At 36.1% G+C, this 24,714-nt stretch overlaps 1 protein-coding gene across 1 annotated transcript; it reads left to right on the forward strand.

The window, feature by feature from the left end:
- The first annotated feature begins 22,422 nt into the window (after nt 1–22,422).
- LOC113359578 (putative disease resistance protein At3g14460) lies at nt 22,423–23,741 on the forward strand. The gene is made up of 3 exons (XM_026603187.1): nt 22,423–22,672; nt 22,764–23,251; nt 23,628–23,741. Exons 1-3 carry the CDS (start codon nt 22,423–22,425, stop codon nt 23,739–23,741), a joined length of 852 nt encoding a protein of 283 aa, XP_026458972.1.
- Nucleotides 23,742–24,714: the final 973 nt, after the last annotated feature.

Consider the following 24,714-nt stretch of genomic DNA (forward strand, 5'->3'; position numbering starts at 1 on the left):
CGTAGCAAAACAGTATTTCAAAAGATTGTCTTATTTGTCAAAACAACCTTTTTTGCTGAGTTTAGCAAGTTGAAATAAAAAGGAATCGTACTTGGGTGAACGTTTTCCTTTTCTGAAATTCAGAGCTGATATACTTCGTCCTTAACTTTTTCAAAAACAGTCCAAAGTGAGGCGCTGTCTATTTTTCTGGCGTAGGTAGGGAAGGGCGAGCCGAAGAATATCAATCATACCCGAGCAGATGGAGAGTACTTCCGGGACGGGCAAGATCCTGAGGAATCGAACTGTAACAGGAACTAACGCGCAAGAAGGAGTGACGGACTCTCGACAACATAACAGTCAACATCATCAACAAGAAGAGTCCCGGGCACCAGATGGAGGTATGGAAATTGTTGATGAGGAATTCGACTTAGGACAAGACGATGATCTCACCCCAAGAGAACTAAGGATCGACCCGAGTCAACTAAGGCGAGGGGAGATGATAGATGGAATGACTGCATCGGACACTGAGGAAGACAAGGAAGCACGAATAATGCTAGAGGACCGTAGACGAGCTAGGCTACGTGCATAATATCAGAGGGATTTTGCAAGAAGGCGAGAGACTTAGGCGAGTGCACCTAGAATTGGGTAACACCACCCGAGACATCCCACCAATTGCAACCGCTCCTCCCGTAGCTCCTAGAATTGGATAATCATTTGGTTTATAGACTGTCATACATGGCATATTACTGAGATGGAAGTGGTGAAAAGAGATATAGTTACCTGGATATATGGACTGTGGAGAGAAAAATGCGAAGTGGTCCTTCATCAAATGGAAATTAATATCAACAAGACTGTTATGAGAATTCATGAGAACCTAAACAAGAATAACATCTTGATGACAAACCCCAGTATTGTTAGAGCACTGCTCGGTCTAACTCGCAAGCGTTGCTATCTCAACCTTGTTTGTCAAGTTTAGTTGTCAAAACTGTAAGTATTGATTTCTAGTCTACTTATAGCTAAGTCTCGGATTAGGATAGAAAGTGTAGTTGAGCATTAGACTTCACGACGTTCATCGATTGAAGACGAAGAACTACTAAGGGGAGCTTGTGGAACTTCATCAACAAAAGGTATGTGTAGACTTGAACTTATATATCACTCTATTTCTATAATATCTCCTATATATTGAGACAAAAGTCATATAGCTATATAGACTTTATTTTATACGCATTTGATATTTCGAGTTGAGTTTAACTCGCTTACATATTTCTCAAAATATGTGTTGGTAAGCTTTCGCTTTAACCAAGTTCATCTTTTATTCTTGACGAAAGTCAAAAGATGATCATGTGAAAATCGCATGGTAACATCTTACATGATTTGTGTGAGACAGTCATTTGATGTATACTGGGAATGTTTCGTATTGATCATTCGATCACTTAAAAATTGCTTTGAAGCTAATAGTATGTGTGAGACAGATACTCCCGTCTTCCGAGAATGTTTCGATGATTGAAATGGGAGTTTAGAACGATTAACCATGATTGGATATAAACACAGTATGCGTACTTGCATATGTGTAGTCCAAGACCGACAATCTAGTATGCATACACGTATGCGTACTGGTTGGTCAGGTGAAGTCCGGGAGCTATAGTATGCATACCCGTATCTTTACTGGAAAAGTCCTTTGAAGTCCGGGAACTTTATTATGCGTACTCGTACGCACACTATATTCAACTGAGTTCGGATGTGAACGATAGTATGTGTACCTGTTTGCATACTGGCGAACACAGTCCAAGTCCGGCTACTTAGCTATGGGTATCCGTTTGCATACTTGAGTAAGTTATATTCTAAAATCGGTTTGTTCATGAACTAACACATTTACATATTAAGGAATGCAATCTTTTTCAAACCGTGGCTACAATGTTCATGAATTGATTCGAGTGAATCAAAATCGATTTTTCTTCAATTGTATCTTGTATACTTCTACGAGAATATAAACAATTGAACAACTCTAGAACTAGTTCATTTGAGTCATTTGAACTAGTTATGGTTAAGATGAATATGGTGGATATGAAAGTGTTCATATGGATAACTTCGGTTAACTATGGTTGAAATATATGTTCTTAAGTCTAATCAGGTTTTCATCTAACGGCTAATATTGAATGCTTTGTTACCAAGGTAGCATTGATTGCAAACCCTGACTTGAAGACTATATAAGGGAGAACTCTAGCAACTGGGAAACCTAATCCCCATACCTTTTGTGTGATATTAGTTGCGACTAGAGTCGATTCTCCTTTAACCTTAGGTTTTTCCAAAACCCTGTAAGTTAACGACTTGAAGACTTCATTGGGATTGTGAAGCCAGAACCAACTATTTTCTCTGTAGTTGCGTGTTCTGATCTTCTTGTTTTCTATCATGATTGAGTACTATCTTCTAAGATTGGATCGAGATTTAATATTCGATAGGCAAGATAAAAAGTAGTCACAAATATCTTCGTCTCATCGTTTGTGATTCCACAATATCTTGTTTCGCTACCATAAGATTAAGATTATTGTGATGTGATTGATATTTCTAGGTTGTTCTTCGGGAATATAAGTCTCCAATTGGTTCCTGTTCACGTTGATTTATCAAAAGATGGAACAAAACTCATAGGTATATCTGTGGGAGACAAATTTATCAATTCAATAAACTTTTTTGTGTGAGACAGATTGGTTTATCAAGTCCTCGACTTTGGGTCGTAGCAACTCTTAGTTGTGGGTGAGATAATCTAAGGGAATCAAGTGCGTAGAGTCCTGCTGGGATTCAGAGACATAAGAAGCGCAACTGTACCTTGATCAGTGTGAGATTGGTTAGGGCTCAACTACATTCCAGTACGAAGTTGACTTGGAGTAGGCTAATGTCTTTAGCGGCTTAATACGGTGTGGTGTTCAAATTTGGACTAGGTATCGGGGTTTTTCTGCATTTGCGGTTTCCTCGTTAACAAATTTTTTGGTGTCTGTGTTATTTATTTTCCGCATTATATTTTTTTATGTAATTGAAATATCACAGGTTGTGCATGAGTTTAATCAATTGTGAATCCAACCTTTGGTTATTGATTAAATTGATTGAAATTTGGATATTAGTTTTTGATACCGTCCAAGTTATTTCTTATATTCAACCGGACTCGCAAATTCCTATCTGTTTGATAGCAGATTGAATTGAAGAATTGATATATAACTCTTTGATATACTTTTCGTAAGATTAAGTCTGACTGTTTAGTTGATTATCTTGAATGTATATTGGAGTTATTCCATACAGATTGCTAAGCGAAATATTGGGTGTGGTTGTTAGACCCCCGTTTTTTCAATTGGTATCAGAGCATGCAAACACGTTTAAGACCTTACAAGTCTGTGTGTGTAGCGATCTGACTCTATGGACAGAGGTGTTATCTCTATAAACGTACCACCAGTCTTCGATGGCTCAAATTACTCATGGTGGAAAGTTTTTATGCGTTCCTTTCTTCAAGCGCATGATTTTCAAACATGGGTTTATGTTGGCTATGATCCTCCAATGGTTACAACAGACGGTGTCTCTATTGCAAAGGATATTGGTAGATATGAACCTAACGAGATTCTTGTTGCAAAAAAAAATTCTGATAGTTTAAATGCTATCACACATGCCATTACCCCAGATCTTCAGCACCATGTGACTACATGCACTAAGTCTAAAGATGCTCGGGATATCTTAGAAACTGTATTCGAAGGAGATTCCTATGAGAAAGAAGATAGGATTTAAAACCTATGTTATGAATGGGAAAACCTTTGTATGGATGATGAGGATTCATTTGATGAGTTTAATCAGAAAGTGTCTGAAATTGTTAATGCATCTTTTGCGTTGGGTAAGACTATTCCTGAAAGGACATTGTGATGAAGATTCTCAGATCATTGCCATCTATATAAGATTCTAAGAAACATGCCATCGTTGAAAGAAATAATCTTGTTGGAAAGTTAAAAATATTTGATCTTTATCAGAAAACAGTCAGAGCATCTGCGTTCAATGCTATGACCGACACAAGCGAATCTTTTAACTTGTCTTGGGCTGATGAATGTTGTTTCAATCATGTTGATTTTGATAAATCACTGATGACACAAAAGATCAAAGATATTGTGAAAATAAGCAAAATATGTGAGAAAGGTCTCTCTCTGGTTAATGCTTCAGATGATTCAATACAAGAAAATCATCCCAGGTTGTCGATATCTTGCATACTTCCAATGTGAGTAATGAATTTTCAATTCTCGCAGTAGAAACTTCTTCTTACTTAAATTCTGATTCAGATTTTGAGTCCGACACTGAGATTTTTGAATTCTTGGATAAATGTGAAGAAATTCACCAAGACATCCAACTAAAGGCTTCGTTGGAAAAACTTGAATCATCACTTGTGGTGAAAAATCTTGAGATAGATTGTCTTAATGATGAATTCACCAGGACCATATCTCTAAAGGAAAAAGAGATTAATACTCTTCAGTGTGACCTTCAAAGGTTGTCTGGAAGTTCTGAAAAAATCTCAACAATGTTATTTGGCCAAAGTCTTTTGGAAACACAAATGGTTTAGGGTTCAAAAGCAAAACTGTGAGCATAAGCAACTCTTTTGTTCCAGCCGGTTTTGGAATAATTGATGTTGAAAGTTGTGATAAACAGGAGGCAAGTAAGAAAGACAATAAATCTTCCTTGATTTGTTCGTTTTGCAGAAATGCAAATTATGTCCAAAATAAGTGTCGAAAATTCAAAAGGAACAACAAAAGGATTGCCAAACTTCAAAAAGACATGCAAAGAACCAGATTCAATAGGGTATTCTTGAAGACGAGAAGAAATTTAAAAGAACCAGATTCAGACGAGGTAAGAAGTATGTTTAGACAACAAACCTTGATAAGTCACTATGTGATAAAAGATGTGAAGATTTGGCTCACTCCGTCACTATCTAATACTAGTGACGTCTGCATCCTCATCTTTAACTTGAGAAAATGAGGATTGCATCAAGGTTGCTCAAGTTTTGTATAATTGTTAATTTCTTATTTTTATGTTAAGAAAATATCTTCTTAGTTAATATAGATAATGGATCATGAACCGTAAAAGACTTTTTCAAAGCTCTTATAGGGTTTGGATGTCCTTTGGTTTATTTATATTCATTTGTGATCAAAATTCCCTTCACTTCTTTTATCTTGAAAGATACAGTTCATGGCTCATGTAAATAGAGGTACCACAAAAACAGATGTAGTTTAAGCAGTTAATGTGTAACTCTGTGAAGGAATCAAGTCCTCAAGGAAGAAGAAGCAAAAATCCACAAATGATGAAGAAGGTTCTTCCTCTAACTGCCTCTTGTCTGTTTGTCATTTTGATAATAACTTTAGAGGTATGGCGAAGGATTTCATCAAAAAAAGAAATGATTTAAAATCTCAAATCATTTCCTCTTTGGAAAAGATAACTCACTATGAACATATGTTGTCTCTAACAAGGAACACTTGGGTGAACTAAAAAGAGAACTTAGTGAGTTAACTGATATTTTTGAAGATTTAGAGGAATTGAATGATCCCATAATCGATGATTTTTTCAATAATGAAAAGGAATTCTCAGTAGATTCCCTGAGAAATCCCGACGATATCTAGGAAACTTCTTATGAGAATTTATTCTTGTGTTTTAAGTAGGATAACTAGGGTTTGGAATAGCAATTATTGTGAGTTCACATAGCTATTGCCAACGATTTTCATCTTGAAATATTTTTATATTTATTTATTTAAATTCTAAAGTTTATTTGGAAGATGATTTTGCAGTATTAATCTTTATGGTTTTGTATATTGCAACTTGTTATGGGATATGTGTGGTTGCGTCCGTGAACTGTGATTGTCGCATATTTTGCTCAAAAGTTAAGTCTGTCATATGTCTTTATTGATAAAAGATAGAATGAATGATGTGATTTTAATTGTACCAGAAGCGTACAGCTGCCGATTGGATAGTATACAGATGCGGGTTCGTTCCACAGGGACTAAAATTGTTGCTTTCAATTTCTAACTGAATAAAATGATAAGTAGAATAATAGAAGATAATAAAAGTAGAAAATAATGAAAGATACCAGGGTTTCCGATTCCACCATAATTGTGTACACTAGATAATTTAACAAATTTCTATAAAATTCTTTTAATCACTTCAAGACGATTTAGGACATATTTGACGTCTCGGAAGATAAAACGTTTAAATCAACTCTTGAATTTTCAATATACTAACAATTCTCTTCATTTTAAGATGTTGGTCTCTACACAAGAATATTAAAATCATTTATCAAAGCACAAGGGCACATGAAGAAAAATTGTTATCGTGACAAAACGAAAATATGGGACCAAAAGAATTATTATAGAAAATCAATTACATTTTCTCATATACATCATCGAGTTTCATCGTGAACCCTAGTAGAGAGATCATTTAGCCATTACAAAAGAAGAAGAAAGGCTACGAAAACGAAAGAAAACTACACTAATGCTCGGCGGAACCGGCCTCCCTTTTCCATCTGCTTCAACCAGTATTTATAGTTTTTCAAAAGAAACCAATTTCCTTTTTCATATCCACTACCACATCATCATCCAATGAAAGTATGCCACATGTCAAATAGTATAAAAATCCACCAATCAAAATGCGCCATGTGTCAAAAACTGCAATCAATATCTTAGTTATTATTTCCAACCATAAAGAATAATATTCTTTCCCAAATCTTCATATATTCCATTACTCCACATCATAAAGAAATATTTTCTTCATTAAATAAAATATCTTCAAATTTTCTTTATCATAATATCTTGCACATGGTATACACACGTCGTGGCACATTTCTACACACGCCCATATCCAAATAATTGTCTCAATAATTCTTCATGTTTCCTTTTGGGATTAACCCATCAAATCACTTCCTTTCTCCAGCAGAATTCCACAATTTAGTCCATTGATCTTTATTTTCTAAAAACTGCAACAATAAATAAAATTATTAAATATGTACAAAATAAAGAACTAAATAAATGTAAATTTGAGCAGTAAATATGTAAGAATTAAGCACTTATCAATGAACTTTTGACAACAAAAGTTAAGCCTATTATGTCATTATGTGAATATTGATGAAGATATGATGAACTTTTGTCTGCAAAGATTAAGTCTATTATATGTCTTTATGCAAATATTGATGAAAAATAAAATGAATCTTTGAATATTCCGCAGTATTGGTCTTTCCCTGATCCACATCTTTGTGTAAATACTGTGCGGCTCCGTAAGTTCTCTTATGTGAGCATTTCATGTTAAATTAATCATGGGTTTTTTTGTAATTAATTTAATTGAGTTTTCTGGATACAAATTCATGTTTCATATTATTTGCTAATGTTCAAATAAATCCTTCTTTTCTTGTGAAAGTAAGGTCGCTCTTATTGTTCTTTCGAGAATGACATTTTATGGGGGAGAGTTCTTAATTGAACTTGTGCTTAATTGTCAAATCTTTGTGGGGAGTGCGGCCGTGGAATATTGTAGGGGTTTTCTTGTATCTTTATTAACTCCTTGATGAATGCATTTAGTTTCGACTATATGATTGCATCTAAACAAAGTTGATATGTTTTCTTTTCATCATGAAGTATCTCCATGAGAATTTTAGGATCCCACTAGTTTTCGTACATTTGCCAATTTATATTGACAAAAAGGGAGAGAATTAATGTGTAGTTCACACTACAAATACATATGATTTACGGATCATTATGTAAGAACGCGCGATTGGGGGATAGAGGAAAAAGACAAAACGGGATATAAATAGTAAATCATAATCACCCCTTATCCATGTAATTTAACTAATTCCTAATCTATTCCTCACTAATCATTTTCAGTGGTTAAATATAATTAGGTAAGTTAATAGATTAGTTTGATAATCATTACAATAAATCATTATCATTGAATTTGTTAATGAAACAACATTAAATCAAGATATTTATGATCATGAAGGTTTAGATGAAGAACCAACCCAGGAAAGTAACCAAGTTGAATATACAAGTGCTCCAATTAGTCATATATAGGTTTTAATGTATTGAAATTTGATTTTTTTCATTGAATCCGCCATTGTTACGCCTAAAAAACACAGTGCATGCATGGTAAAAGTATGAATACCATGCCGGCAGGGACCAAATCGTCATGGTATTCATACTTTCACCACGCCGATACACAATATCCCCCAATTTTGAAATTCTAAGTACAATACCGGCACAAAAAGTTCATTATTGAGCATGCCGGTAGTGGTGCCGGTGTCATGTACCCACGGGCCTTAAGTCTTGGGCTTAACTATCTCCTTTTACTTTAGCTTTCTGATTGTCTTTTCTTAGCCCGTTAAGGGTTTAATTGTCTTTAAAGTGAATGAGTGGATTAGGTTAAGAAAGATCAATGACAATTGGTCGTTGGATCACCAATAGAGTGTGAGTGGGGATACTTATTCCAAATGATTGTTTCTGTCTGAGGCAAGTAATGAAATTACTGATTTGAGGCTTTATCCCTTGAGGAAGAGAAGGTTATTGTCTTGTAGTATCAAATCTCTAAGTCGATTCACGACATTTGGTATCAGCCTCTTGATCTTTTGTACCTGAATCATGACAGGGGGAGGAGATCAACTATGGACAGTAAAACAGGTTGTTGTTGTTCAACAATAGCATTCCGATCGATTATCACTTTTGGAAGAAAAATTCAAGGTCTCGATTATGAAATTGGTGTACTTAAAGAAACTATGGGGGCTCAATTTGCAGTTCTCTGTAAACATTTGGGTATTCCTTCAGCTAATGGGTCACTGGATTCGAACCCTGAGGAGATTCACCAGCCTATTCTTCGTCTCGCTTCAGGTAACCTCATTATACATCCTAAAATTGATTTTCTTAGTTTCTATGGTACCAATCCTAGGGGATGGATTAGGAAGTGTGAACAATTATTTCATCTCAAATCTGTAGATCCTTTGAAACGTGTTGACCTTGCTTCAATTCATTTTGATGGAAAAGCGGATTCATGGTTTTTAGATTACCAGGAGGGTAAACCATTTATTGATTGGGATAAATTTGTTTATGATGTTTATATTCGATTTGAAGATGTAGCATATGATAATTACGTGGGTAGCTTTAATAAGTTGTCTCAGAACTCTACGGTTGAGGAATATTTTGAAAGTTATGAATCACTTAAAGTTGTTATGAAATCTAAGCATAAGGAACTCTCGGAGGATTATTATACATTGATTTTCATCAGTGGTCTTAAGGAGGAAATTCGCAATCCAGTACAAATGTTCAAGCCTACTACCGATATTGATGCTTTTTATCTTGCTAGAATGCAACAGGCCTCTATAGAATTAAGTGCAAACTCTTGACTTCTTCGACCATTAGTGAAAGATCACATCCATCAGCCCAGGACATGTGAGAAGAATACATCACAGTTTCGTTCACAACGTTAAGTGCAAACACTCTTCATGTTTCTTGGTCAAGAATTCTTAACTTTCCAATTAGAGAAGCTTTGGAAAGAGTATCCGGGTTATTTCCCTCAATGATGGCATGCTTCTTAGACTCATATCTAGATGGCAGCGATCTGAGAATTTTCATCACAATGTCCTTTTCAGGAATAGTCTTACCCAATGCAAAAGATGCATTAACAATTTCACACACTTTGTGATTAAACTCATCAAATGACTCTTCATCTGCCATACAAAGGTTTTTCCAATCGGAATTAAGGTTTTGAATCCTAGCTTCCTTTTCACTGGAGTTACCTTCAAATACGCTTTCTAAGATATCCCAAACATCTTTAGACCTAGTGCAATTAGACACATGGTGTTGAAGACTTGGGGCAATGTCATGTATGATAGCATTCAACCCTTCGGAATTCTGCTTTGCAGCAAGAATCTCGGCAGCATTATATTCACCAATATTCTTGGGAACATTTACGTCTCCAGCTGCAACAACATGCGCATCATAGCCATTGACAACATATACCCATGATTGAAAATCTCGCGACTGGATGAAGGCTCGCATAAAAATTTTCCACCATAAGTAATTAGAGCCATCAAAGACTGGTGGTACGTTAGTAGAGATAGCACCTCTGTCCATAGAGTCAGATCGCTACAAACACAGACTGATGAGGTCTTAGTCTGTTTGCCTGCTCTGATACCAATTGAAAAAGCAGGGGTCTAATAACACCACCCAATATTTCGCTTAACAATCTGTATGGACAAACTCCAATATACTTTTTATGAGAATCAACCAGACCGTTAGACTCAATCAATAAAAAGATATATTAAAGAGTTTATATCTAAATCTCTCGATTTGATCTTTACTCAAGCAAATGGAAATCTGCGAGTCTTTATCAAAGAGAGATAACTTGGACGGTACCAAAGACCAATGTCCAAGGATCAATCAACAACCAAAGGTTGAATTTCCAATTGATGATCTTTAACGCACAACCTGTATTATTTCAATTATATAAAAAATATAATGCGGAAAAGAAATAACACAGACACCAGAAGTTTTGTTAACGTGGAAACTGCAAATGCAGAAAACCCCCGGGACCTAGTCCAGATTAAATACACACTGTATTAAGCCGCTACAGACACTAGCCTACTCCAATCTAACTTCGGACTGGACTATAGTTGAACCCCAATCAGTCTCCCACTAATTCAAGGTACAGTTGTACTCCCTACACCTCTGATCCCAGCAAGACACTGCGTACTTGATTCCCTTAGGTGATCTCACCCACAACTAAGAGTTGTTGCAACCCAAAATCGCAGACTTGATAACAAACAAATCTATCTCACACAGAAAAGTCTATCAAAGGATAAATTTGTCTCCCACAGAAGAACCTTAGGCTTTTGTTCCGTCTTATGATATGAAATCAAGGTGAACAGGAACCAATTGATAATCTGGTCTTATATTCCCGAAGAACAGCCTAGATTAATCAATCACCTCTCAACAGTCTTACTTGTATAAACAAGAGGACGTCGAGGAATCACAAACAATGAGACGAAGATGTTTGTGACTTCTTTATCTTTACTATCGGAGAACTCTCACGATATCAAGCCAATCAATAAGATTGTACTCGTACGATAGAAGATGCAAGATCAGATCACACAACTATGATAAAAGTAGTATTGGTCTGGCTTCACAATCCCAATGAAATCTTTAAGTCGTTAACCTAGTTTTAGAGAAGAAAACCAAAGGTTAGAGGAGAATCGACTCTAGCGAGCGCACTAGTATCACACAAACGTATGGGGATTAGTTTTGCCCGATTCTAGATGTCTCCTTTATATAGTCTTCAAATCAGGGTTTTGCCTTAGGTACAAAGCAATCAATATTCACCGTTAGATGAAAACCTGATTTAGATTCAAGTTAATATTTCTCAACCGTTAGATCGAAAACTTAGCTTGTCACACACACTTGAGATATACGTTTACTGGGTTTGTGAAAACCGTGCCCAAATGTGTACGTGTATATTGGTTCAACATAGTAACCCAAAAGGTTAACCATATGAGCATTTCATATTAACCTTGTTCTTCTTCACCATAACTAGTTCAATTGGCTCAAATGAACTAGTTAGAGAGTTGTTCAATTTCTATGAGATCTTATGTAACTACACAAGACACAATTGAAACAAAGGTGATTCGATTCGATTGAATCGGCTCATGAACTTTATAGCCACGGTTTGCATATTGCATTCCTTAGTAATTTAAGTTTCATGTTCAGAGCATATCTTTAGATCATAACCCACTCAAGTTCGCAAACAAGTTCGCGGACTTAAGGCAACCGGAAGAGTTTTCCAAACTCAGCAGAAAATCTCGGCAAAGAGACTTCCGCCAGTTCGCGGACTAAACACGTAAACGAGTTTTTTGTAAATCCCAGCAGAAATTCTCGATAAAAGAACTTCAGTCAGTTCGGACTGAGTTCACAAACTGAGTTTGTGGACTTGTCAAATCCAATTCCTCCGGTTTCTCTCAATCAACAAAGTTCGCAAACTTCAGAATAAGGAATAAGACTTATGCACATATGTGTTACCACACAATGCTTATATCCATCGTTGGTTATATTGACCTAAACTCTCATTCCAACCATTGAAACATTCTTAGAGGACGTTATATAGTTGTTAGACTATTTCACGTCAAAGCGATTTTCAAAGTGATTCAAACATCATGAATTTCGTCACTAGGTGAAGATAAACCCGATCAAAGCGAAACTCTTTACCAACACATGATTTCGAGATATAGATAAGCGAGATTTACTCGGCTCGAATGTGTATGATCCAGTCTATATAGCATACGACTTTTGTCTCATAAGAAGTAGGAGATGGAATAGATAGACTTTTTTGAGTGATAGATAAGTTCAAGTCTCCACATACCTTTTTGTTGATGAAGTTCCACGGTTCCTTGAGTAGATCTTCGTCGTTGTATGATGAATCGCCATGAAGTCCTTGAGCTCAACTACACTTTTATATCCTAGTCCGAGACTTAGCTATGTAGACTAGAAATCAAGACTCATAGTTTTGATCACTAACATTGACAAACATGCTTGATATAGCAATGCATGCGAGGTCGACCGAGCTATGCTTTAACACTTTATACATGAACTTAAACTTTCTTGTCAAAGAAAACATAATAAAGTTATAGACTAAACTATATATGTATCCCAAGGGTAAAATTGAGATATTCAACACATATAAAGATATTTCTTTTTTAAAAGGCTATACACAAAATAATCAGAGAAAGCTAAAAATAAATACAAAATTTACAACCGGTGAGCAGCTGATCGGACCTAATGGACCTGGTCTCATTTGTATCAAAACTTTCCGATAGTTTATTTCAGATTAGAAATATGCATCTAATCAGCCAGTCACCTCACCCACCACAAGCGGTGTGCGTATTTTAATAGATAAATCATAAAACAAATTATTTTTTAAACATTCATTTTAAGTGTTTGATGCTGAAATTTGAAGAGTATCATTATTGTTACACTCTATAGATGTAAAACTTAATTTTATCTTGATATTAATGTAATTACGACAACGAAATGCAAAATATTCGATCGTATAATAATTTTTGTGATCAATCCAAAGTCAAGACTTTTTGAATATATGAAATATAATTTGTCTGTTCAAGAGTAAAGGAAAATTATATTTGGTTTCGAGTGTTAAAGAGAATTGAAAAATTATAGGGGAGAGAGTTTCTGCAAATCGGTTTTAACTGAGTTAACTCAGATTTCAAAAAAATTTAATCCAAAGTCAAATTTTTTTGAATATATGAAATATAATTTGTTTTGTCAAGAGTAAAGGAAAAATTAGATTTGGTTTCGAGTGTTAAAGAGAATTGGAAAATTATAGGAGAGAGAGTCTCTGCAAATCGATTTTAACTGAGTTAACTCAGATTTCAAAAAAATTAATAAATTTATTTGTCTTCTAGTTGTTTGATCATGATCTAACTATTATTATATGTTTTAAATATATCTTGTCTTTTCCCAATCTCTTTATTATGTTCTATGTTATTCATTTCTACATAAAAATCTAAAGAAGACTCTGCGGAAAGCTTCTTTCATACTCTCTTCTTTATCTTTCAAGTTTTTTTTACCTGAGCTTTCTTAATGATTATTTTTTTGGCATCCTATTCTAATGGAAGCTTAATCTTCTTTGCGAGTATTCCTGAGTTCAAGAGTGGTTTTCTCAGTATTGGTGATTCAGAAGTTTTCCTGAATCTTTCAAGCAAGTAGCACTAATCATCTCCTAGAAAAGATGGTTCATTTCAGCAAGTTGAAGTCATTTGTTATAAAAGTAATCAATCAAGATATCCACCGTTTTCTTCAAAAATCATCATCTGAATGTCGATATCTTCACTCTCGTCTTACAATTCAAAAATCCATTTTAGCCCGGAAACCAGTCAAGGATTTTCCTAATCATAGAAACTTTTTCAGTTTATTTCCATATTTGAAAAAATCAATGGTATTTACCGAACTTACATTGTTTAGCTCCGTTAAAGATTTTCCATTGATTATGCAAGTAATTTTTCAAAACAATGGTTTCCTTAAACCATAAATCTATCCTTCTCCATTAAAAAACCAAGTTCGTACGTGTTTCCTTCAACATTGATCTAGCAGAAACAATGGTTTCTACTTCCCAAAGCCAAGTATCAAAAGTTACTAAGCAAATCCAAACTACCTCCTTAGGTATGCAAAAAGCTACTCTGCAAAGAAGAATAGTAGTTTCTACCAAGTTAATCAATGAAGGGCAGACGAATGACCAAACGGTGTATGAGCAAGTTTTTCCTTAAAGACAAGATGGAGATTAAGAAAGTGAGGGATGCTATCAAAACTCCTTGGGGGTAGGTATAAGAATACTTCTGATATAAGATTCACTCAAACTAGATCGAAGTTTCGACAGGGATCTTTAGACTGTTGTTAGTACTAAAGACGATCTTGTGATAATCCATTGTTAACAGACTCCGTTATGTGCTTGATTGATCACAAGAGATTCAAGTTGTTGTGTGCAGATGTTTATTGAAGATCTAAGAAGATTTGAAGACAAAGAAGATATTGAAGATTTCTGATTTGGGGTTCATAATCTTTGGTGTGCACAATACTTGTTTCGGTATAAGAGGATCCAACTATAATTGGTTTATCCTTGTGGTAGATTGGATTGATTAGTTGTGTATATCGGCATCAATACAATTCTTTGTGATTAAAAGTATTGATTGCAAAATCTTAACAATTACCTTTGGTAGTTGAACATAAGATAGATCTAAGAACCCGACGAAGGAGTTTATTGAGATAAACAAAAGAGCCTTTGTCGAACTCACATTACTTGGTTGAAGAGAGTTGATACTAAACAAATTTGTTGTTCCTTTACTGTTTGGAATACGAACCTAAGGAATTGTTCCAAGTACGTGACTTATTCATAGGTCGGAGGCGTGGGAATACATACAGAATTAGGTGAACTATAGGTTTAGTTGCTTGGTCTCAACTATACGAAGTTGGTTTAATTTTGTGTAGCGGCTTAATCCTGAGAGTATTCAATTCTGGACAAGGTCCCAGGGTTTTTCTGCATTTGTGGTTTCCTCGTTAACAAAATCTTGTTGTGTCCTTTACTTTATATTTTCGCATTATAATTGTTTTATTATAATTAAAGTAAATTACACAAACGTTAATTCATATTTACTTGATAAGAAATCATATTGTGTTTGGTTAAGTCCGAACTTATTTATCAAGTAAACATACTTCGTTGTTGTATACTCTCGATCTCATATCCATAGACGATCACACGTAGTGTGAACCGATTAGTTGCATTTTCTCGACTCAGTCCATAGACAATCACTTTCGGAGAAAGGACTTGTAGGTAGGAAAAGTTTTAGCTTGAGGTATATCTGGGTACCCTCGCCTTTTCAATTTGAAGGTTCCTTATTGAGAACAGAGGTTCTCATTCTCTTACGTCATCTGGATTCATCTTTATTAACATTGTCTTCTTCTACCTCAATCATAGTATATTACTCAGCATTATCATCTCCAACCTCCTCAGTTTCCATACCACATTCCTCAGGATGTTTACGTATATGTTTATACTTAGCATATTCCCAATAGTTAAACGATTTGATAAAAGTTGATGAGCAAAATTTTCACAGTTTTCTTCAATATCATCTACAACATTTAGGACAAATACTATGAGGTTGAAGATCCCATTGATATCGAATCCAAACCTGATCATTACCTAATCCAAACCCGATCATTACCTACGGTATTCCACCAACCACCTCTGATCAGTGGCTGTTGCAGATCGACTTCAACTCTAGCAGTGAAGAAATCTTCATATCTTGGTCGACAGTTTTTGGGATCAGTTGAGATTTTAGGACCCATAAATTCAATAGCTTCAACAACTAATTCTACATTCATATGTTCTAGTTTTAGGTTTTTGAAAGTAACTGTAAACTCTTGTACCAAAAATTGATGTTCCTCCGGCTTCATTTCATTGTTGTATTTCTGGATGCAAAAAAGCTCTTCATGTATAGACATCTCTTGATAACATCCTCTTTCTCATCTTCTATATTCAACTTAACCACGAAAAGGTTATGACCCATCAACTAAACTATTCTCAAGCATAAACAAACTAGGTGCAATCAAAGTTCAACCACCGGTAGTCAATCAAATCAATCGAAAACACAAGATAAACCGCAATTATCTAGTTTCCCACCAACGGTACTAATAGAGCTTCTCAATCCCAAAGAATACTTTAAACTGAGCGGCCGTAAGAGATTTCGCCTAATTAGGTTACTCTCCTCTCCGAATAGGAGGCTACACCAGTAACAACACAACCGAGGAAGTTTGTTGTGACGAAGGAAGTTTGGACACCAAGGAATTTTCAAAACCGAAAATATTCTCAAGATATGCAATATAATTCCAAATTCGGTTTCCATAATTCCTGGAAATGCTCTGTCCAAAATAATGACCGAAAATCTCTTTGAAAAATCTTTAACTAATAAATGCACATTACTAATTCTTATTTTCCTAAAATAAAATTAAGACCTTAATTAAAAGATTCTTAACTTATTTATGTTTCGATCCTGGGATTTTCTTCCTTTAGATATTAAGGAATAACTTTGAACAATTAAAGATAAACATTACTGTATGTGTTCAAAGTGTGTCGACATCCTTACTTTGTAAGTCCTCTTTCATACTTACAACCTTGAAACCGATTTTCCACACTTCCAAACAAGTTTAGAATTGGTTCATCTGACTTTCAAGAACTATGTGATTGATCAAGAACGCTCAATCACAAATCATGGGTTTAACAGTTCTACCAAAACAAGTTTCGGTTCTACCTCCATGTGAGTACTGTGCATAGTCACACTAGCTTCCCAAAATTCGGTTGACTAGGTACTAGGATCGGTTCCCCACATATCTAAAATTAATCATCATGTGACTTCGTTGTGAATTTTGATAACTAGGAGCTCCAATGACTTCTACTGGAAAATGCATCTCACAACATTGGCATGCCTGATACATTGTCATGTCATATACTTTATTGTGATGCAAGCTTTGACAAAGATACTAATGAAACAGGATCTTGACTTGTTTTAACTGATTTGATAGGGACCTTCGAAGGATGTAAACTTATCGAAGGACTAGCAAGAGCAACAGAAGAAGCAGAATGCATTGCCATACTGGAAGATATCAAATGGATGAAAGACAAAGGCATTAGCAGCCTCTGCATTGGCAGTGATGCAAAGAATGCATTCAATTATAACAACCAACTGTGTTGGTTTAGTCAAACTATTTTAGACGATTACCAATTTCTTTTGAATAATTTCTCTTTTTCAAGATTAAATTATGTTAATCGAATTTTTACATCTTTGGCTGATAAGGCAGCGAAGTATTGTATTGTAGTTAGAAGAAACAATGTAATGGTGGTTAGGTTATAGTGAAAATTGTATAAATACCCCTCATTTTCAGGGGTCTACATAAATACCCTTAAAATGTTTACAAATACTGCCGAACTCACATTTGTAAATCGAACTATACACGTACATATGTCGTCCCGTATTACTGCCGTATCACGAACCGTTGACGGGATACTCGATTCTACTGCAAATCCGTATAATACCTGTACATATCCCGTTCGGAACTGGGTTTGGGTCACTTAAGTTATTCTTACACTACTAATGATTAACGCTAATAACATGAGTGGTGATTATGGGTAAGATATTTAATTATTCGTAATAACAATCAATCTCACACCGTCGGATGATTCCGTACGTTGGTACCTATTTATAACACTCTTCTCCTTTGAAATCTTGTTTTGAGTTGTGAATATACCGGTGAAATTCCTGACTCAAAACCCTACCTCGTTTCAACCTCACCATCATCGATCTAAGCTTCATCATCAAGTGATTTTCATCAGTCTGTGGTTCGATGTGTTGCCGTCTTGTTCACGTCTGATTTCCATCTTTAAGTGTAAGTAAACCCTAACTCTTTGTTTTGTTCAGAAATTCCACTTCGATTTTGTTTGTTTTCTCTGTTTTTAGTCTTGATCTTGTTAATGGATTGAGTTTGTTTCGTTTTTGTTAACTCTTTTTACTCGGAAAGTATGATTTTGAGTGTCTTCAGTATTATTTTGTTGTTTGGTTTGTATCTACTAATCTATACATGGTTTTCCACCGATTGTGTTGATACTGAGTGTTCTGAGTATGATTTATTCTAGCGGAAATGATTTTTCTTCAAATTTGAGTATGATTTTGCTCTTAATGCTGTTTATTTACTTTAACTTGTAGACAAATTTGTTCCGATGATATGTTCTTATGGAGGATTTTGTTAGTTTGGGCAACTTTATTGGGTGTTTCAAATGAAATGAATGTTTTAGGAATCTATTAATTTACTGTTTTTGTGAAGTATTGAAATCTGTAAAAAACACTTAGTTTTTAGGTCCACCACTGCCATAACTGAATAATCCGAGTGTATGTATAAAATTGATTGAGGATGCTTCAATAGAATAATAACCGTATAAAATAGACAGGGGAAGAACTCTCTCTTGTGTTCTGTTCATTAAGAATCGAAGCAACAAATCACGCTTGGAAATTGGTACTGCACAGTTTATGTTGGTGAGCTCCTTTCAATTTATTTCTCATTAGTTCCTCCTGTCAAGTTGTGTTTGAGTTATTGTTGTTTTTCAAACATTAATATATCGTTCATACTCGACCGCTGAGAAATTGTGGAGATACAGAACTTGGGTGATATTAGTTGATGTTGGTATTATGACTGAACTTTGCATCAATTCATTCACTAATTTCGTTGTTTGTCCGTAAACCTGTACTCTTTTAAGGTGATAGGTTTGTTGAAACTTGGATTTGTTTGTAAATCACCTAGGGAACACCTGAGATCTGAAAAGAAGTAGGCGTGCACGAAATTTAGAAGTAGGCATGCATGAAATAGGCCTGGATGATCTCGTAGGATTCTTTTCAGTTAGTTGCTCCTCTGCCACTGATTTTTTAAGTACCCTAATTCTTGTGTTGAATAGAATAATAACCGTATAAGATAGACAAGGGAAGAACTCTCTCTTGTGTTCTGTTCATTAAGAATCGAAGCAACAAATCATGCTGAAATTGGGACTGCACAGTTTATGTTGGTGAGCTCCTTTCAATTTTTTTCTCATTAGTTCCTCCTGTCAAGTTGCGTTTGAGTTATTGTTTTTTTTTCAAACATTAATATATCATTCATACCCAATCGTTGAGAAATTGTGGAGATACAGAAATTGGGTGATATTAGTTGATGTTGGTTTTATGACTGAACTTTCCATCAACACATTCATTTGTTTCGTTGTTTGTCCGTAAACCTGCACACTCTTAAGGTGATGGGTTTGTTGAAACTTGGATTTGTTTGTCAATCGCCTAGGAACACCTGAGATCTGAAAAGAAGTAGGCGTGCACGAAATTAAGAAGTAGGCATGCATGAAGTAGGCCTGGAAGATCTCGTAGGATTATTTTCAGTTAGTTGCTCCTCTGCCACTGATTTTATAAGTACGGTAACTCTTGTTATGAAGTTTGATTCCAGAAATTGGTCTGAGAAGGATTCAACTGATGATTCTGATTTTATGGGTGTGTTTTACAAACAAAATGAATTCAGCGTTCTCAGCATCCCATATCTTCATATAGGGGTGTTAACACCCTATATTCAGCAACTAGTAACCAATAGCGCGCCTAAACACTAGCTTTTAGCTCGCCTTGTCTGCCATGCCATTATCTGAACCATGTCCATCAAATGCCAACCTTGCAACTGTGCCGTATTTTCTTTGCTTATCTACAGAGTTTTGGATGTTGTGAACCATAGCTGTGCCAGATCTTAGACTGTGTTGTTTATCCTATCCGATGTAGATGTCTTCCATTCTGAAAACAGATTTTTCAGTCTGCTGGAAAAAAGACATTTTGGTCAGGCCTTCAGCGTAGATTATTTGATCTAGGTGGGTATTTGGAGTTGGCATTTTAGAGGCTTTACTCTTTAGTATGACAACTCTGCTCGAAAGTCTAAGATGACTGGTCGACTAGCCTAGTCATCTACTTTTAACACTTCAACACCAGGAAAAACAAGAGCACTATTCTGCATTAATAGCTCTAATCTTATAAAACAGTTCATTTCGGCTTCTTCTGAAGCTCTTAGCCTTGATTTTGGCATGTTAACGAATTTAGGTGAGCACATTGTGAATCCTGTAGAATGTCAGGGTTAGAGAGATTGTCTCTTTTTTCAAGTGCAGGTATTATTGCACAGGTATTAGGAAGAAAGAGTAATATGGACGCGTTGAGGTTTGCAAAATAGACTAAAATGGGCTAAAATAGTTAAAATTGGGCTTGGAGCTAAATTTTTTTGCCGTTTTCTCCTCCTTTTCTATGGTAATGCATGCTGATTTTTGCTTTTCAGCTGTCTAATTGAAAAAAATGCTTGCCAATATCAAGTTTATCAAGTTTGTGGTTTTAGCTAAACATTGATGCTGTTTTCTCTAAGATGGTTGTTATTGTTTTTACCAGATACAAAATGGCGGAAAAAATCATCGGACAAATAGCCGGGGTCTTGGCGGAGAAGGTGGCGTCCTTTGCCGCGGATGAGATTTCTCTCATCTGGGGTGTCAAAGAAGATTTTGAAAATCTGGAAAGAACCATGCGCACTATTAGTGCTGGTGTAATTGATGCTGAGAGCCAACCATCGAAAAGTGAATATGGAAAAGTATGGATAGAAGGCCTTCAAGAGTTATATTACCAGGCTGACAACATAATGCAAGAGTTTGAGTATGAGGCTGTTAGATACAAGGTAAACCTTAAAGGCAAAAATCTAAAGAAAGTAAAGTCGTTCTTCTCTAGCTCCAACCAAATCATGTTTCGTTACAAGATGGGTCGGAAGATGAGACATCTTAACCAGTTGATAGAACAAGTTTTAAGCAGTAGAAAGAAGTTCAATTTCCTTACAACTACAAATACAGGTCATTCCACAGATTCAGCTCCTGATGATTTAATAGTCTTTGGAACAGAGGGTTACAGCTCAGAGATGATAGAAGACGGTGAGATGTTAACCCATGACAGGAATGCTCTGGAGTTGCTGAAGAAGGACTACAACAAACTTGATCCCCTTCTGCAACGATGTTTTAAATTTCTTTCATTATTTCCAGAAGATAGTATTATCAAGAGAAGAGATCTTATATAATTTATGGATGGCGGAGGGGTTACTTGGTAGTTATAGACCAAGTTGGGAGCTGGAAGCCGTTGGAAATGGATATTTTAAATTTCTGTTGAGTCGTTCGTTTTTGGAAGAGGCAGAGAAGGATCGCCTTGGAGTTCTGAAGTCATGCAAGATGCATCGACTTGTACATGTTCTTGCGAGATCTGTAGCACGAAATGATTCTTTGGTGAAAAAGGTCAACAAGACTGGAGAGCATAAAATCAGACATCTGCGGCGTGTAAGTTTGTCCTTCGAGAAAGACGACTTCTCTCCACTTCCTACGACACTGGCTAAAGCATGAGAACTGCAGGACTTGAAAAATCAAATTTCTGCTAGGCCCGTTAACAATTCATGTCTTTTGCAGCTCTTCAGGGATTTCAAGTACGTTCGAGTGATGGACTTGAGTGGTAGTGACATCGAGGAGTTGCCAGAATCTATTGGCAAATTAAAATTCTTGTACTATCTCAATCTCACTGAGTGCGGTCTGTTAAGAGAATTGCCAAGCACAATTTGTGCTCTGTTCAGTTTACAGACGCTGATTCTTAAAGGGTGTTACAGGCTTTCAGACCTTCCGAAAGATATGAGAAAGCTAACCAATTTGGCTCATCTCATACTCAACACAAGTTCGGGATGGCTTCCTCCTATGCCGAAGAAGGTTAGCTGTTTAACTTCCCTCACTTGTTTACCTGTATTTGTTGCGGGTAATAAGGAGGATGGATTTGGGATTGAAGAGCTTAGACCGTTGAATCAGCTAAGTGGTAAACTAAAGATTTATAATCTTGATAATGTAAGAGAGGGGAAAGATGCCCAATGTGGAGGTTTAAAAGATAAAGCACATCTTGTTCATTTGGAACTGCATTGGAGGGAACTTGGAAAGGAGCGTGGTACGGTAAGTGTTTGTGATGATTTCCAAGTGTTGGAAGGCCTTGAACCTCATCCAAATGTCAAAATTTTGGAAATTCACAACTATGCTGGCTCACAGTTCCAAGCATGGATGGTCAATATGGGCCAATTTGTTCCCAATTTGGTCAGAGTGGTTCTTCATAAGTGCGATAAGTGTGAATATCTTCCCTCTTTTGGGTTGCTTCCTTTCCTTAAGATTTTGAAGCTCCGTGAACTTGGCTCGGTGAGAAATGTAGGAGATTAGTTCTACGGTGGTAGCAATCCCGGTGTAACCTTTTTCCCCTCTCTGGAGTATCTTTCTATCAAAGGTATGAGCAGCTTGGAAGAGTGGCAAGATGTTTCCGTATCATCATCTTCGAGTTTTCCTTGCCTTGAGGAATTGAAAGTCGTGTACTGCATTAAGTTAAAAGTGATGCCAAAGCAACTTCCGTCGCTGAAGAAGTTCTACTCTTATTGCTGTAACCGCAAGCCAATTCATTCATTTGTGGAGAACCTGCCATCACTAACCTCTGTCGTAATTGAGCACTGCCTGGGGACAGATTCTTTTCCTTTGGGGTTGGGTACAGGAAGTGACAGTGAATTTTCAAATCATTCTCTTGAGGAATTTGACTCTTTCAGATTGTGGTGACCTATATTTTCCCTTACCCTCAGGGAAATATGGTTCCTTGAGGAAATTTCATATAGTCGGAGGACGACTTCATCCAGAGTGTGTGAGGGGTATAGAATGTCTCCCCCAACTTGAATCTCTTCATATTGGTGCTGCATACGAACAGCTGAATTTCTGTCCATTTCCGGATGCCAATGTTAAAGGAGGAACTTATTTTCCGGCGCTCTGTGATTTACTAGTTACAGGATGGTCCAATCTGGAATGTTTGCCAGAGCAAATGCAGTACATCAAATCCTTGGAGACATTGAAGATCAGTTCTTTGCACCAGTTGGAGGCTCTGCCAGAGTGGTTGGGTAATTTGGTTTCCCCAAGGAAGTTGAGAATAGAGTTTTGTCGAACTCTTAAGCATCTGCCTTCGCAGGAGCAGATGCTACGCCTCACCCGACTTCGAAAGCTGACTATTGATCGCTGTGATGAATTAGCAAAGAGATGTGAGAAAGGAGGAGAGGAGGCTTTTAAGATATCTCCCAAGGTTTGTAAACAAACTCTTTCTTTCTTCTTCAAATATAAATTATTATCGCTGTTCTAATTTTAGTTAACTCACACCCTGTTTTCATTTCGTTTGTTCTTTTTTGGTTCTCAAGACTCAATTAAAGATTGGGTGGCTTTCAGACGATTATTAGTCGGTCATGTCTGGGAAATGGAAGGTTAGGTGTCAAAAGGTAATGAATACGGTATTTGTAAATTGTTTGATGCATTATTAATTGTTTGTTCTTAGTTTACTTGATCACTGTCTAGTTTCCAAATTATCTGTTTTTTTTTCCTTTCTTGTATCTAGTTTTCAAAATAGTTCAGTTCCTTTTCTTCGTGGACAGATTCACTCACTAAATTCCTATTCTCTTTTGAAGGTAAGGTGCAAAGAGGAGTTGTTTGTGCAGAACACAGCTTGGAAGAAACGTCAAGATGTCCTGGGTTCCAGTTCCAGTTTTTTTGTGAATTCTATAATTTTCTTGAAGGCATAGGAGAATTTGAGTCTTTTTCTTTTGAGTGAGATTGGTTCTTCCAATACTGAGAGTTTTATTCTTCCAATGTTCTTTTGGGTTGATAATTTCCTTGCAGGCGTAGGAAAATCTTAGTCTTTCTCTGACTCTCTTGTTTCTGTACTTGTTTTTGTGCTTCTGAAGTTATTTTGCTGTGGAGTTGACAGAAGCTATAAAACCGAAACCATAGGAAATGAAACCGTATCCAGTGATTGTGTATGATATTCCATCTTTTGTCATTGTCACTTCGAACAACCTTAGGGATAATCCTGTGTGTGCTGTAGTCGTCCCAACAGATTGCTGTGTCGAGTTTGTGGAATGATAGGCATATAAACGCCAACTATGTATTTATCCATGTTGAACGGCATGCACACTGACAGCGAAAAAGTAATTAGCTAGATGCTAGCAAGCGCATGTTCCAACAATAAAGATAGAAAGAAAAACTAATTTTGGATCCTCATGGGCAGCACTGGGATGCCCCAGTTTGCATTTCCAAATCTAAAATTAATCATCATGTGCCTTCGTTGTGAATTTTGATAACTAGGAGCTCCAATGACTTCTACTGGAAAATGCATCTCACAACATTGGCCTGCCTGATACATGTCATATACTTTACTGGTGATGCAAGCTTTGACAAAGATACTAATGAAACAAGATCTGGACTTGTTTTGACTGATTTGACAGGGACCTTTGAAGGATGTAAATTTATCAAAGGTGTAGCAAGAACAGTAGAAGAAGCAGATTGCATTGCCATACTAGAAGGAATCAACTGGATGAAAGACAAAGACATTAGCAGCCTTTGCATTCGCAGTGTTGCAAGGAATGCATTCAATTATCTGAATAATAATAATAACCAATTGTGTTGGTTCAGTCAAATTATTTCAGACGATTGTCAATTTCTTTTGAATAATTTCTCTTTTTCAAGATTAGATTATGTTAATCGAATTTTTACATC

This window comes from Papaver somniferum, chromosome 3 (assembly GCF_003573695.1).
Source record: "Papaver somniferum cultivar HN1 chromosome 3, ASM357369v1, whole genome shotgun sequence".
Lineage (NCBI taxonomy): Eukaryota > Viridiplantae > Streptophyta > Magnoliopsida > Ranunculales > Papaveraceae > Papaver > Papaver somniferum.

Bases quoted from the DNA above. Each gene is read 5' to 3' on its own strand.
- LOC113359578 (XM_026603187.1), top strand. From the start codon at position 22,423: ATGAGCAGCTTGGAAGAGTGGCAAGATGTTTCCGTATCATCATCTTCG. The intron at 22,673-22,763 runs GTACAGGAAGTG...CCTTACCCTCAG, and splicing joins TTCTTTTCCTTTGGGGTTGG to GGAAATATGGTTCCTTGAGG. The intron at 23,252-23,627 runs GTTTGTAAACAA...TCTCTTTTGAAG, and splicing joins CTTTTAAGATATCTCCCAAG to GTAAGGTGCAAAGAGGAGTT.